We start from the raw sequence: 16,036 nt of genomic DNA on the forward strand, positions 1-16,036 counted from the left end.
AAAATTATCATTATCAAGGTGGAACAAGATATCACAACATATTCTGCAGCTATTAAAAAAATAATAAAGGAGGGACTTCCCTAGTGGTTCAGTGGTTAAGAATCTGCCTTGCAATGCGGAGGATGCAGGTTCAATCCCTGGATGGAAGCTAAGATTCCACATGCCACAGGGCAACTAAGCCTATGGGCCTCAACTACCGAGTCTGCACAGACATCTCGAGACGCCTGCATGCCACAACAAAGAACTCCTGAGTTGCAACAAAGACCCAGTGTAGCCAAAAAAAAAAAAAAGAAAAGAAAAGAAAAATAAAGGAATAATAAAGAACTATGGACAATTTTATAGCCATAAATTCTACAACTTAGAAGAAATGGGCCAATTCCTCAGCAACCACAAACTACCAAAGCTCAGCAAAGATAAAATGGATAATTGGAATAGTTTTATAACCATAATGAATTTATAATGAAAAAGTTCCACATATTATTTTCAAATAGAAAGAAAACAAAATATTTCTGATTCCGCAAATTCCCAGGCTCTGAAAGTTTCACTGGAGAATTCTAACAAACATTCAAAGAAGATTTAGTACCAGCTTGACACATTTGGACCAGAAAACAGAAGAGCAGGAAATACTTTCTAATTTATTTTATGAAACCAGCAGTACTCTAATACCAAAATTAGGATGTATTCATTCCCAAATGCCTAGTTAGGAAGGTATATGGGGCTTTACATGCTCATTTTTGTTGCTTTTTAGGACATGCCCAAGATCTTGGAGAACCAAGAATGAAGGTATATGTACATATATTTTGCTTTTTAAGTCAGCTGAAAAGGGAATTTGGAATTGGAGATGTGATCTGAAAGGAACTCTTATTTTTTTCCTTCCTAATGTGTGATTCCTATGCAGATGTCTCAGCTGCTCTCTGCCATTTGTTCCTGACCAGCTCTGCAAAATAACATGGAAGCCCATGTGAGTTGGGAGGCAAGAGTCCAGGTTTTCAAGTTGTTCTGCTGTTAAGCCAACTTGTGTACTTAGAGAATTAGTCATATGTTATCCACCTTGGTAACATGCTGCCTTAGTTACCAGCATGTTAATTTCTATAGGCTCATCCACACCAGGAAGTAAAGGCAAACCTAGTGAGTGTATTTATGCTGTTATGACAAATTGGTTAACACACAGGCTTAGGAGGCTTTCTCTGTCAGAGAGTCCACCGACACAGCAGCTCCCCCAAATAACTCACCATGTGCCTTTGGGAAATCATTGTTGGTGCCACTAAGCTCGGCAAAAAGCTTCCCAGCTGTAGGGTCCCAGGGCCCCTTCTACCATCACGGAGCCATCGCTGAGCTGTGTTCCTTGGGTTTAATTAGCAGAGGTGATTCTCAGGGAGATCACCAGCTGCCCTCCCAAACACTCAGAAAATTCAGGAGAGGTGGAAAATGCTGGGGAATGTTAGGCCTGACGTCCGGTGTGCTCACTGAACTAGGAGCTCAGGGCCCGCACGTGCACACTATGTTATCAATTTCAAGGATGATGCCGTGCAGGTATCATTTTGGCGTTTCTCATCTCTCCACCCCAACAGACACATTAGCTGCCACTCACTTCCTTGACACCTGAAGCACCAGCTGCTATTTTGAGCAAGATACTGGCTTAGAATGCCTTCTTTTAATTACGTGTCATTATCTCGCCTTGGGGTGGCAGTTCCCTGGTGGTGTGGAGCCATGGGACAAGTCAGAGCCACTGGGTTTTCATGAATGCTACCAGTTAGGTCTCCCTGAGATGGGGAGAGTGGTTTCTGCATCCCGAAATTCTCCCACATTGTTTAAAAAAGAAGAAACAAAGGTCACATGGATTCTCCTTTGTGTTGACATGCATCAGTGAAGGCAGTGGGGAGTTCGACGGTTGTTCTAAAAATCTTATTCTGTTACCTAGTTAATACATTAACCCAACTTATTCAGCCCCTCACACAGACCCAGAGCTCACAGTGCAATTGGCTCCTGCCCTCTGGATCTGCATTCTTGTATGTAAACTATACCCTAACACAGGACTAACATAGCCTTCAGAAAACTCTCAAACAGTGGCACTCAACTAAAAATTTTAAAATTCTTATAATTAGATATTGACATCTTTCTTCTTTTAAAGGCATCAGTAACCAAAAGGGAAACTTTGCTATAGTCTCGGCCAAGAGCTAGATTATAAATTAACTCTTTGATAAACATGACCAGACAAAAAAAAAAAAGATGGTTCAGAATGCAAACAACACATCACTAGAGACTGTATCTAAATTCACAGCACAGTTATCACCAACTTGAAAGAGATAACATTTTCCAACAAGGAGAGAAAATATGGCTCAAACACCTATCTTAAAATAACTAATAATTAGAAATCCTTTAGTGCTCTCATTGCTGCAAAAGTGTCAATTCAGAGGTCAAAATCTATTCTTTCTGAAACTGACACAGTGTTGAAAACAAGGCAAAGTCTGGTTGCCTGCTATATGAGTCCCTATCTTCTCCCACAGAAGTTAAGTAGGTCGTGAGATGAATTAAAGAACAGATAGCCACTCCCAACACAGTTAATAAATGATCCCTCCCAACTGACAAAATGCCAGCCCCACCAGCACGAGTATTCTCCTGGTGGGGATTTGCACTCATTCTTGGGAAAGATGCTGCTTTTGGTCACAACGTACAAAAGCTGTGTATTTCTTGTGTATTTCCCACCCCCACATCTCACACATTACAGAGGCGCAGACACAGATCCAGTGCGGAAGCCAGAGGACGGATGAGATCACGTGCTCTAACACGCCGCCCTACTCACGGAAGTCAGGGGCCCCCAGCCAGGGGGTCTTCAGCAGGACCATCGGTGGCTCCCCCTACTCTGTGGGCAGCGGGAGGGACACCCGTGTGACCCCACCGCAGGGCCCTCGCACCTGCCGGCTTCCTGCTGCTGTTGGGGTGGCGGCGTCCCGTCAGGAGTGTGACACAGTAGGGAAAGAGACCGGTTCACTGTGAGACCTGCTACTCACTCTCGGACAGTGCCTCGGCCCCCCTTCCCACTGCACAGTGGCTGCCGCAGGCGGTGAATGGCCCTCCAGACCGTGAGCCCGGGTCCGAGTCCCATGGGGACACAGGCTGAGGTGTCAGTGATCTTCTTCTCAAGACACTGCATTTTTTTATGGTGCTACAGAAACAACCTAACATGGTTGCCTAGCCTTAGGAACAGAGGAAGAGTCTCTTTAGGTTTAAAATGGGTGGGGGATAGTATGAACTAGGAAGATGGGGAGGTGGTTGGCTCTCAGCTGTCAGAGAAACTAAAAGGGTCCCCAAGTCAGTTATGCACACCGTGTTTCGCATGCATGCTGGGGAGGCTGGGCAACGTGAGTTTCACCTCGTGGGACCTGTCACTTTCCCACACAGAGTTAATCAAACGCTCCGTTATCTTCCCCGGGGAAGGGAAATGAGCTGATTTGAACTATGAAGCTTGGATGCTCATCCAAAGAGGACAGCTGAGAGATGTATGTGCAAAATAACAGCTGGAGGAGGAAATGGGCAACAGATTCCAAGTACCTGCTGGCTGCGCCGTCGGTGGAATTTGCTGGCTCCTCTGAGCACTGAACTGAACCGAGGCCATGGGCCGGTACTGCTGCGTGGTTGAGGTAGGGTACTGACCAGACGGATAATAATACACAGGCATCTGGGGAAGGAAGAGGACAATGGCCGGACATGAGGGCTGCAAATGGAGTAATGTTTTTAAACATAAAATACATTGTCATCTTACGACATAATGTGAATACAGTAAATTGCAAAGATGGCCATCCTGCCTACATGCATATGCATTGAGTGAGTGAAAGTTGCTCAGCTGTGTCCGACTCTATGAGCCTATGGACTGTAGCCCACCAGACTCCTCTGTCCATGGAATTCTCCAGGCCAGAATACTGTACTGGGTAGCTGTTCCCTTCTCCAGGGGATCTTCCCAACACAGAGATCAAACTCAGATCTCCTGCATAGCAGGAGGCTTCTTTACCATCTAAACCACCAGAAAAGCCCAAGAATGCTGGAGTGGGTAACCAATCCCTTCTTCAGGGATCTTCCCGACTCAGGAATCTAACCAGGGTCTCCTGCATCGCAGGTGGATTCTTTACCGGCTGCGCTACCAGGGAAGCCCATGTATGTGTCACTAACGTCATGACACAGGAATGATGATTTCTGAGACTTGTATGCCTGATCCTTAAGAAGACTTGCAGCTTTCACTCTTTCAGGAGAGAACCTAGCCACTAGGAGAAGATCCAGACTGCCCAGCTGGAGAAAGAAGCCATGTGGAGGCCAGAGGCTGCCCAGCCAAGATCCCAATGCTCTGACTCAAGAGTGAGGCCAAAGGGGACCTTCCAGTCCCAGTAAAGCTGCCTGGGACAGCACCACGTGGTAAAGGGGCGGGCCATCCCCACGGAGTTCTGCCACAAATTGCTGACCTGGCCGTGAACTAGACAATGGCTGTTGTCTTAAAGCACTGAATTTTTTATTTTTTTTAAATGCAAGAAGAGTGAATGAAACAGTCATCAACAACGACAACACATTTTTAGGGTAGTTTTAAATGTGATCGGGCTTCCCTGGTGGCTCAGCTGGTAAAGAATCTGCCTGCAATGCAAGAGACCTGGGTTCAATCCCTAGGTTGGGAAGATCCCTTGGAGAAGGGAATGGCAACCCATTCTAGTATTTTTGCCTGGAGAATTCCATGGACGGAGGAACCTGGTGCACTATAGTCCACGGGGTCACGGAGAGTTGGACACGACTGAGTGACTTTCACTTCACTTAAATGTGATCATTTAACTTGAATTGTTTTTGTAATGGAAACACAAGTAAGTCATGAAATCTGATCTCCAGCCTAAAAGGATCAGAGGATGAAGTCATGAAATAAGGGGAGGTCCAGCAGAGCACTTATCAGAGTGGCACATAGCCAGTATCCCCCCTCCAAAAAAAAAAAAAAAGAATATTCAATCTAAAAAGGGACACAGGTTAAAAAAGAATGTTCAGGAAGGGGACATAGGTCAAAATTATTGTTTATGTCACCTTCTGTCACTTTCTCCTGACTGGGAATGACTGAAAATATTCTAATTACTTCCAGTAAGATTCAAATCAAATGTCTACTGACCTGGAAAGATTTCTTGCCTGTCTCAGGTCATTTATATGAAGGCTCTTTTCTTATTAATCAATTACCTTTTATTTCTAGGTCTGTGACTTTTCCTCTATCAACTTCTTTAAAATGTAAGCAGAGGCATGCCAGTTCACAGCCTACAAGGTTTATCTGTTTAGAATAAAGTTAGGGGCCATCTGTTTGAGCATGGAGATTTTTATGGCTTGCCCTCTTTGCCTTGTCCATGCATATTTGCTTCATTCTTCTGGTGGGTTGAGTGTTCATGGAAAGTCAGACAAAACTGACCTTTATAGTTATTAAATAGGTTCATTTTTCTGCATAAATTGAGCATATTTTCATATATGCCCACAGACCATATCTCATGTTCTTTTCATTATTATACATCATTGAGTCATTGAGTTTTAAAATGTTTAATAAATTGAAAATCACTGTGGGATATATCCTATACCTTTACCTGTGGTTCTTTTACAAAGAAGTTCAGAGATGTTCAGACTGATCATGAACATGTGTTTTCTGATTTTTCCCCCCCTTCCCGCTCTCTTTCTATTTTTAAATCTATTAAAGAGAGAATGAGAGCATTTCCGTTGCAGACACACCAGCAGTCTGGATTGTCTTTGCTCTAATATTTGCTCTAGTATCTTTGCTCACTAAAACTGGAATTCCTTCAATCAAGCAAGGACATCTTTGTTTAAAAAAAAAAACGCTTTGACTGAATATTCTGCCAAATCTTCTCTTTCCCAATAATTAAATATTATTAAAATAATTAATATATTGGTGAGGCCTGTTCTCCTGTAACTTATTTTCCACATCTCCTTAAACCCTACCCTGATAGCTCAGTTGGTAAAGAATCTGCCTGCAACGCAGGAGACTCCAGTTTGATTCCTGGGTCAGGAAGATCTGCTGGAGAAGGGATAGGCTACCCACTCCAGTATTCTTGGGTGGCTCCAGTACTCTGGAGAATACTGGAGAATACTCCAGTATTCCCTCTTGGCTCAGCTGGTAAAGAATCTACCTGCAAGGTGAGAGACCTGGGTTCAACCCCTGGGTTGGGAAGATCCCCTGGAGAAGGGGAAGGCTACCCACTCCATTATTGTGGCCTGGAGAATTCCATGGACTATAAAGTCCATGGGGTCACAAAGTCAGACACGACTGAGCCACCTTGACTTTAAACCCTACCAGTGACACTGCTACATTACAGAGAAGGCAGCTAAAGGCAGACTATAATTATCACTCAAGATAAAATGAATGGGTGAAAATCACTTCATGGCAGAGGATTCTGCATGGCTGGAAAAGAAAATAATTTATTCAAGATGTTAAGGCAATGCCACAGACGATACAAAGGTGACACTGTACTTGAAACAGCTCCTCCAATGAGATATTTCATAATTAGGATGGAATTTGCTTGGGCTGTGCATGCCTTGAAAATGGACCAGAAAACGCCTCAGTGCATTTTACATCTTGACAGTAATCACTTGCAATATTCAGCAAGGGATGCCCAGGAGAGCCCCAGAGATGTTTGGTGGTGAAGAGTAACACATAATCAGTCTTTGAGAAGACAGTAAAAATCAGTGATCTGTGGTGTCTTACATGCTCAAGTCAATTAAATATGATTAATGGCTACCGGTGGGCGGGCATGGGAGGCCAGAGCCCCCAGGGGAGAGGAGAGTACAGTGGAGGGGGCTTAGCTTCCTCCTTTATATTCTGAGAGGAGCCCCCGATTAGCTCCAGAAAGACGCTTGTGAATGGGTAAGAAAGGAAACATGTCTCCAGAGCAGCAGCAGGAGAGATGCAAGTTCCCCAGGAGCTGACTTCCCCGCTTCCTTCCCCAGGGCTTTCCTGCCCTAGCCATCACCATAGTGAGCCATATCCTGCAGGAGGTGATGCTGTGCCATGGCTACTGCACCAGCAGCCTAGACAGTGGGCCATTCCCTCTGGTCCTGGGGCCACAGGTCCGCTTCATCCAACTTCCTTTCTGAGCCCCATAAGACTCTGCACAGCTGTTGGACAGGACAGACCAGGACCTGTAGGCTGGGAGTATCAGTATGCCCCAGAAGGGCGAAGCGGGAAGAGTCGGTGATATTCTACATGGAAACCGAGCTCAAGGTGTTCTGGGTCAACCAGCTCTGGGTCCCAAGTGTGAGAAGAAGCACACTCACCTGTGTGGGTGGAGGCTGATGCACGAATCCTTGTGGCGAGGCAGGGGGTTGGAGGACTTGCTGGGAGCCAGAGAAGCTCCCTGTGGGAAGCTGCTGACCCGTGGAAGCAATGACATAGCTTGGCTGCTGGGTGGGCTGAGGCAGGAGGGACGGCGGGTAGACGGGACCAGCGGGGGGCTCGGGAGTCTCCCCCGAGGACTGCCGGCTCAGGGTCATCTGGCTGAACTGCGTGGCCACGTCCTCTCTCTGCAAGCCATCAAGAGAAACCAGGACATCAGCAAGGCTGGCTGAGGAATGGGAGGGGCACACAGAAGCAGACGCAGGACAAGGCTTGTCCTTACCAGAGATGGAGGGGGCACGATTTGGAAAAAAATAAATGAAAGGAATTCTCTGTCCAAAACAAGAGAACGTAACAAGGGAAAATAGATGTCAAACATCTTGAGGATCAGAGATGGTCAATAGGTTGACCTGTATCTCTTTCTTTCAATGGAAACAAATGATTATTTGATTATTATTTCATTGTGGGCTCAAGATCCTCAGAATAACACTAGGGTGAAAAGGACTTGGTGGGCTATCCTAGAGGGTCACCTGGTCTACCAGCAATAGCCCACAGGCTCTGCCTACTGGAGAGAGACAAGAGGGACTTGTACTGCCCTTGGCTGCTGCAAAAATGGAACCAGGACTGGAGTCATCAGCAGGCTGAGTGGGATTCCATTTGTAAAGGAGTCTTTATTCACTGCCTGGCCTAAAGTTAAGGGAGAATGCTCACTCTCATTGTCCAAAAGGACTTAGTACATTGAGGGGAAATGAGAGAGCTCTGGAGGACTGGGATACTAGGGGAACACCTGTATCAGGAGCAGCGGGTGATGTCAGTTACCATCTAGATACTGATTTTAAGGTACTTCCCAACCCTCACACCAAACTCATGTGTCTCTCTCCTCCTGACTTCTAACTCAGAGGACATCCAATTCCTGCTTAGCTTGTACATGCCTTTTTATATTTTTTTGGCTGTGCATCATGGCATATGGGATCTTAGTTCCTCGACCAGGGATGGAAACCCTGACCCCTGCAGGGGAGGCACAGAGGTCTTAACCGCTGGACTACCAGGAAAATTCCCAAGCTGGTAAACTCTTAAAGGGGTATCAGACTGCAGGAGCATTCAACATGGGACAGATGACAGAAAGGAAAGCATTCTTTCTGGAGAGGAGTGGCAATGTTCTGGAATGAGACATTCACGCACCACGTCCCCGCTGACAGTCAGCTCAGGGCCCGCCACCCAGCATCAGTCCACCCGGCAATAGCCAAACCAGAGAACACGCTCTCCCAGGAGAAACGTCATCCCCCCAAGATACAGTACCAGGGGGAACTGCGGCGTTGGTGACACAGGCAGGAGATGCTGGGGAGGAAAAGACACAGCTGGGTATTGCACGGACTGGGAGGAAGCCTGCAGCCCCTGGACAGATTGGAGGAAAGAGAAAGCTGATCAGGTTAACAGGCAAGTGCTGGGGGTTGCAATCACACTGCCTCTGAAGCACACCACCGTCCTGCACAAGCAGTCTTGGTTCAGTGCACTCTGGAGAGGGGGGCCAGCCACTGATGGGAAGCCAGAGCCAGGCACACTGGCACCAGCCAGCCTGGGGGAGGCTTGCTGCCCAGATAAGAAATCATGTGTGTGAAACTTCTGAAAAAACTGTAAAGCACTACAGAATTTAAAGAATTTCATTTAGTTTAGTTTTTTTTTTTTTTTAAGAAGAATTGTGAGACTTTTCATGTTGTTGGTGGTGGTCAGATTCCCTGGCTCTAAAAATATAGTCCAAAGGCTAAGAGTTGCCAGGGTGAAAAATTTTTGTAAGAAGCAAGAAAAAAAAAAAAAAAAAAAACAGGTTCACCTTGGCAACTTCTCTGGATACCTCAGGTTTCTGTGGCCATTTCCACATGTTGCCCTAAAACAGGAGGGCAGCCCTACATCTGTCCAAGGCACAGATGAATAGCCAGGCCACCTTGGAATGAGCTGGTTTCTGTTCTTCCCGTTAGTAAGGCATATCATATTGAGTCTTTGCAGACACGCACACTGCTCTGCATTGGGAATGATGACAATGGGATTGAGTTCCATCCCCAAGTCAGGCTCCTTGACCACACAAGCAGCATTTGTCATTCCTGTTCCCAAGCACCAGGCCTCAGCATGCAAGTCACTGGATGGGGTGGGCGCTCAGCTCTACCTACACTTAAGGATCCAGCTGAAGTCCCATTGGCCTATCAGCCAGGGTTCTCGGTGGCCAGCTTTTATGATGGAGTTGAGTGGACAGGGGTGGTACCCACGGGAAATAGCCCCCTTCCTGACACTTCGCACCTCTGAGGTTGGCGTGACCTCCGTCTCTGAGCACTTCCCCTCCCGGTCTTCCCGCCAGCTCTTACCTGAGTGACCAGGGGACTGGCCATCTGTGGCTGGGCTGGCTGGACCTGCTGTTGGGGCTGCGGGGAGGGCTGCTGTTGGGGCTGCGGCTGGGCCTGCCCCACCATCGCACTACGCAGGGGCTGCTGGCTGGCTGGGGGGTTGTAGATGGCAGGGGTCCCATCAGGATTCACGAAGGGCTGGCCTGCAATGGGACCATACCTTGGTCAAGGGAAACTTCTCAAGCCCTCTTTGGACACAAAGAACCCCGCTGAGAGATTCTCAAAATGGAACCTGAAGACAAGGGCCAGTGGAACCCTGGGACACCAGTACCTTCACCAGGGCAAAGACTTGACTGTTTAAGACTCATCTGGTTGAGCAAAATAACAGTATAATAAGCCCAGAGCAATTTGAGATACTGCAGATAAAGCTACCGCCTTCAGGTCGATTCACCAAAGCTAAAAATACCTGTGCGTAGTGGCACCCGGAGAAGGAGGTCCGTGGAGCCCTGTGTGTGTTCTCCTGTACCTCGCAGCCACCAGCCAGATAACTTACACTGAGATAAGGGCTGTTTTGCACTGACAGCTCTGCGGTATTCAGTGACTCATTATTTACCAGTACGTTTGCTTTGCTTCCACTGGGCTGGTCACCAAGTCAGAATCATTATCTGTTCCACAAATATATGTACAACCGGAATATACCGCATGCATTCATTCACTTCTCTAAGTAGACAGCAGCCAGGGAGGGACTGAGATTTTGAAGGTGGTGCATAATAAACTCATCACAGAACCATCTGATCACAGGGAAGCAAATACACATAGTCTTGTCCTGTGAAATACTGGTGTGGTTCACTATTATTGTTCCTGCCATTTGAAGAGTATTTTATAGTTTACAAAATAGTATCCCTGGGATCTCACTGGGCCTCCGAGGAAGAAAGGTGTCATTGTGTTTTGTTTCTGAAGAGGAAAGCTAGGAAGGTTACAGGAATAAGGGGCTGAAAAGAGAAGGGTAAGGAGAAGGAAATGAAAGAGAGGGGATAAGAGGGAAAGGGAGGTAAGAGAGAGAAGAAATGGGTTTCCAATATGACAGGTGCAGCAACAAGCACCTTACACCCAGGGTCTTCTCTTCCAGGAACCCCACAGATGTGCAATCTCATTCCACTTTATTATTTTTTATTCATTTGGCTGTGCCACGTGGCTTGTGGGATCTTAGTTCCCTGACCAGGGATTGAACCTGTGCCCCTGCAGTGGGCGTGTGGAGTTCTAACAACTTAACCCCCAGGGAAGTCCCTCATTGCACTCTCAGAGACAAGATAATCAGGGTTTGGAGGGCCCAAGCAACTTGTTCAGAAATAAATGAAGTAGTAAGTGAGACACTTAGGAAATGACTCTGGTCCATTCACCTCCCATCACACCAAACAACTTTAGTGAATTACCCAAGTTTGTGTGATGAATACATGGGACAATGAATGAAGTTCCATGAAAAAAAAAAAAAAATCCAACCATAACTGAAAACTGTTCATTAACACATGAGAAGTTAGGAGAGGTGTGGGTCATGTTCCAAGGTGGAATCACCCTCAGAATTGGTAGATAAAGAAGACCCAGAATATGGGTGAACAGATGGGCAAAGTGCCTACAGGTAAAGAGCAACGGACTTAATTTCAACTCATTTAGGAACTGACATGGAACTTCCCTGGCTGCCCAATGGTTAGGACTCTGTGCTTCCACTGCAGAGCACACAGGTTCAGGTTTGATCCCAGGTCGGGCAACTAAGATTCCAAATGCCGCATGATGTAGCCAAAGAAACCACCTTCCTTTAAATACTGATGAACCTATTTGCAGGGCCAGGAACAGAGATGCAGATGTAGAGAGCAGACTTACGGACACAGCAGGGAAAGGACAGGGTGGGATGAACTGACAGAGTACCACTGAAACGTGTGCTACCATGTGTAGAACAGATGGCTAGTGGGAAGCTGCCGTATGACACAGGGAGCTCAAGCCCGTGCTCTGTGATGACCTAGAGGGTGGCACGGGGGTGGTGGGAGGGAGGCTGAGCAAAGGGGGAAGTATATGTATATTTATGGCTGATTCACGTTGTTATACGGCAGAAACCTACACAACGTTGTAAAGCAACGATCCTGCAATTAAAAATAAACTTTAAAAAGTGAACAAATAAAGATGGATGGCTCTGGAAAAAAACACCTTCCTTTAAAAAGAAAATTAGGAACTGACACAAAAGCTTTAGCATTTCCCAAATTTTCAGGACTTCCCCCAATGTGTGTATGTGTGTGTGTGTGTGTGTGTGTATCCAACAAGTAACTTTATATGCTGCATATTTATGAACATACCTGCCAGAATCACAGAAGTTCTAACAACAGTTTCATAACCAATCACAACATGCTGTGATAGAAAAGCAAATGTGCTAGAATTTTAGTCACAGAACAATGACTACATTTAGAGGGTTTTTAAAAAATGTTCTCCATAAGCACTTGTTTCTCTATCATTGTTATTTAATTTTAGCTATGTTTTATTGTCTTATTGTTCTTTTTTCCAAAATAACTCTTCTGAATTTAAAAAGAAAAAAAAATCCGCAACCCATTTTTTCCTGCAAAACCCAACAATTCAAGAAAGAATTCAAAACAGCTCAATTTACAAAAATCTACTGGCCCATTTGGGGTTCTAATCCTTTGTTCTCTCCTCCTATTTGGTATCTTATTAGGTAAGAGGAAAATTTTAGGTTCTTAACATTAAAAAAAAATAGCAACTACATATGAAATCATTTTCAAGTCAGTCTTACTCTATGCTCACACACACACATAAACACAAACATGCAAAGATGGAAAACAAAAAGAAAATGATCTTTACTATTTCTATGACTTTTTCTTAAATTGGATTTTTTTTTAAAAACTGCTATTTGTGGATTTTTGGTCACACCACGTGGCATGTGGGATGTTAGTTTCCTGACCAGGGATTGAACCCATGCCCCCTTCATTGGAAACGCAGAGTCTTAATTATTGGGCCAGAGAAGTCCCACTATTTCTGAGACTTTTGATTTACCCCAGTGAGAACAAAGGAAGTGTGAAAAATTGACCATACTTAGGGAGAAGGAAATAGCAACCCACTCCAGTGTTCTTGCCTGGAGAATCCCAGGGACGGCGGAGCCTGGTGGACTGGCGTCTATGGGGTCGCGCAGAGTCAGACACAGCTGACATGGCTTAGCCCAGTAGCAGGGTGCAATATAACTGTAAAGTATAATGTTATTGTGCTGGGGACCAGAAGAAAGAAGTATCTCTAAACAATGACGTGAAAATTTCTAGGGCTTCCCTAGTGGCTGGGATGGTAGAGAATCTACCTGCAACGCAGGACACCAGGTAATTCTTGGGTTGGATCAATCCCCTGGAGAAGGGATTGGCAACCCACTCCAGGATTTGTACCTAGAGAATCCCATAGACAGAGAAGCCTGGCGTGCTACAGTCCATGGGAAGTACTAAGAATTCACTTGGGTAGAGAGAGGGGCAGGCTCTTCTGGAAAGAGAACATAGTATAAAAGGTTGGTTTTTATGCTCACCAAGGAACAATGGAGAGAACTGAGGAAAATGAAAAGAGTCAAGACAGATGTCAGGGAAGAGACCAAAAACAATTTCCTATGAGGGCCAGGAGGTGACTCTTGGTTTTCAAGTCGGGCTCTGACGGCCTCCCCGTTTTCTACCTATTCACCAATCCAGACGTAATTACGACTAAGTACAGACAACTACTTTGAATGACCGCAGCTGAAAACCAGAGGAGAAAGGCTCACGAGCCCGAGGACTATTCCACTCAGCAGAGGTTTTCATGTCAGAATTGCAGAAGCATGCCCAGCAGGCCTGGCATGGGTGTTGGCAGGTAAAGAGGGCGTAGTGACAGCAGTAAGCCCGGGCTGTGAGCTGAGCCAGGGCAGAGAGCAGGTTTGATTGCAGAGCATCCACCGCTCTCAAATACATGACTTGAGATGAAAAACGACTCCGTTCTTCACATCAATGTGTGTAACGTGCAGCCGACATTATGTTACTAATAGATAAAGACTGAGCCCCTGCCTGGGACCGAGGCTCTGTTATCCAGGGATGCAAAACAAAAACGAAAAGCTCAGTAGGACCTCTCCTCAGAAAGGGCTTACAAATGGGCTGGTAACAAGGAAATGAATCCAGGGGCAGTTCACACTAAAAAAGTAATTATATGCTCTTGGTTTCCCATACTAAAGCATGGCTACTATGTACCTGGCAGAAGGGTATTTATTTAAAAAGACACGGAGGGTATGATGGGAAAAATATTTTCCTTCCTAGTTCTTAAAAAGTGAGAAGTCAAACGATAAAGAAGCTGATGGTTATGGATAAGCAAAGATTACTTCAGGTCTTGCAAAGACATGCTTTTAGACAGCACACGAAATATTCATGGCGCATTCGAGCACAAGGCGGGAGCAGTTCAGATAAACTGGTTCTAGACGTCCTGTGAAAAACAAAAAGCAGAGCATTATGGAAGCCTACGAGGAGCATTCGGAACAAACCAGCCCTCAAAGGCAACTCAAAGTCAAAGTCCTTGCAGATGGTGTATTCTTGCGTCTCACGCTCCTGAACTTTAGCCAGACAAAAGCAGAGCAAAATGGCAAAACAGAACACACGGACACTAACAAGGGCGTGAGGGATGCCAATGCCTGTTGACATCTCTGAATAGCACCACGTTGACAGAAAACTGCCAAAGATGAGCCTTCGGCTAGAAATTTCCCAAAGGACGCTGAGTCTAAGACAGCTGGAGGAAGGTGCATCTCAAGAATCAAACCCAGGCTTGCCTGGCAAGGATGAAGGCATGGTCCAGAGATAACTCTCGAGCAAAGAGCCTCTGATTCCTTCATCCAGATGCCCACAAAGCAAAGAAACAACAGTCAACGCAGGTCCAGAGTTAGAAATGGACCAAGTGGGAGCTGAGTCTAAAGCCAGACAAAGTAAAAAAATCCTGGTTGTATCTGGGGAACCGCAAGAATGTATATGGATGGGTTGGTTTCAGTTGCCAAATACTCAGTGTCAAGTAAAAGCCCGGTCTGTTGTGCCGACAAAGGAAGTCTCATTTTTGTTTCAGTTAGCAGACAAATGATGGACAGGCACCTTAGAATTTCAAATCATTGCTTGTCTTATTCCTGCTTAAGACAGATATTTTATCCATCATCATTTTACACATGAGGCACATTCTCAGATATATGACACTGGATGAAAAACTGTTCTACTCTCCACATCAGCATGGATGATGAATAGTAGACACTGTTTCAAAAATATGTAATTGTTGAGGACCTATGTCTGAGCACAGTGCCTCAGGCTACTTCATCATCCACTCCAGGGAAGCAAAAAATATAACCAAGTGTGGCTCCTCCCCACAAGCTCAGGAATGTGCTGGTAACTGAGAAATGGACCCTGAAGCAATTCACACAAGAAGCAAAGGAGTCACAGGCTCAGGGTTGCTAATACCAAAGCGTTCCTATCACGTATTAGCATATAGGTAGTTAGGAAAGGGTTAAGAAAGGGTAAGAGGTGTGGATTCTAAGAGGGGGCAGCAATGCCAGAGAAAGATGAATTTCAGCCCAAAGGAGGCAACTTTCCAGTTTTAATAGTAGCATCATGTAAGAGATTAGATAGGGACTTCCCTGACAGTCCAGTGATTAAGATGTCACCTTCCAATGCAGGGATTGTGGGTTCAATCCCTGGTTGGGAGCTCAGATCCCATATGCCTCACAGAAACAATACTGTAACATTTAATAAAGACTTTAAAAGTGATCTGTATAAAAAAAAATATTTAAAAAGGAGAGATTAATAGCCTGAGACAGACTCACAACACACCAGAAATACACATTTACACACATAAATATGATATATGACACATATATATCTATATATGTACACATTTTCCCCCCTTTTTTGGCTGTATCACGTAGCTTGCAGGATCTTAGTTTCCTGGCCAGGTATGCAATGTAGGGCCATGGCAGTGAGAGCACCAAGTCCTAACCACTAGACCAGGAGGGGATTTTGTGCATATTTTTAATTGACAAATATAAACACATTCTGGCAAAAAAGAAACATCACAACTTACCTTACATCTCACCACTCATCATGGCAAGAATAATTTAGTACTATTTTCCTCCTGGTCTAGGGAGAGTGTCATGAATGGAGACTCTGTTCAACAGTGTTATTAGATCCTTTTCTTTAGTTAGGACTCATTTGCAAAGGAGATATTTCAATAACAGCTCTAAATTACTCATGCCAATGTATAAAAATTGGGACTTGGCACCAGGAAGCACTTTCTTCCCTTTTCTATAAACAAGATTATGGAT

At 45.3% G+C, this 16,036-nt stretch overlaps 1 protein-coding gene across 27 annotated transcripts in view; it reads right to left on the minus strand.

The window, feature by feature from the left end:
• ARPP21 (cAMP regulated phosphoprotein 21) overlaps positions 1-16,036 on the minus strand; it is a 162,403-nt gene that overhangs the window by 50,137 nt on the left and 96,230 nt on the right. For 16 of the 27 annotated variants that reach the window (XM_040246277.1, XM_040246276.1, XM_040246273.1 and 13 more), the window contains 4 exons: positions 9,709-9,890; positions 8,651-8,755; positions 7,294-7,539; positions 3,553-3,679 (listed from right to left, as the gene is read on the minus strand). In XM_040246277.1, coding sequence (XP_040102211.1) covers positions 3,553-3,679; positions 7,294-7,539; positions 8,651-8,755; positions 9,709-9,890 — 660 coding nt within the window. The remainder of the gene's footprint in view (positions 1-3,552; positions 3,680-7,293; positions 7,540-8,650; positions 8,756-9,708; positions 9,891-16,036) is intronic. The other 11 variants (XR_005722041.1, XR_005722040.1, XM_040246279.1 and 8 more) reach the window with 1 other exon arrangement.

This window comes from Oryx dammah, unplaced genomic scaffold (assembly GCF_014754425.2).
Source record: "Oryx dammah isolate SB20612 unplaced genomic scaffold, SCBI_Odam_1.1 HiC_scaffold_9, whole genome shotgun sequence".
NCBI lineage: Eukaryota > Metazoa > Chordata > Mammalia > Artiodactyla > Bovidae > Oryx > Oryx dammah.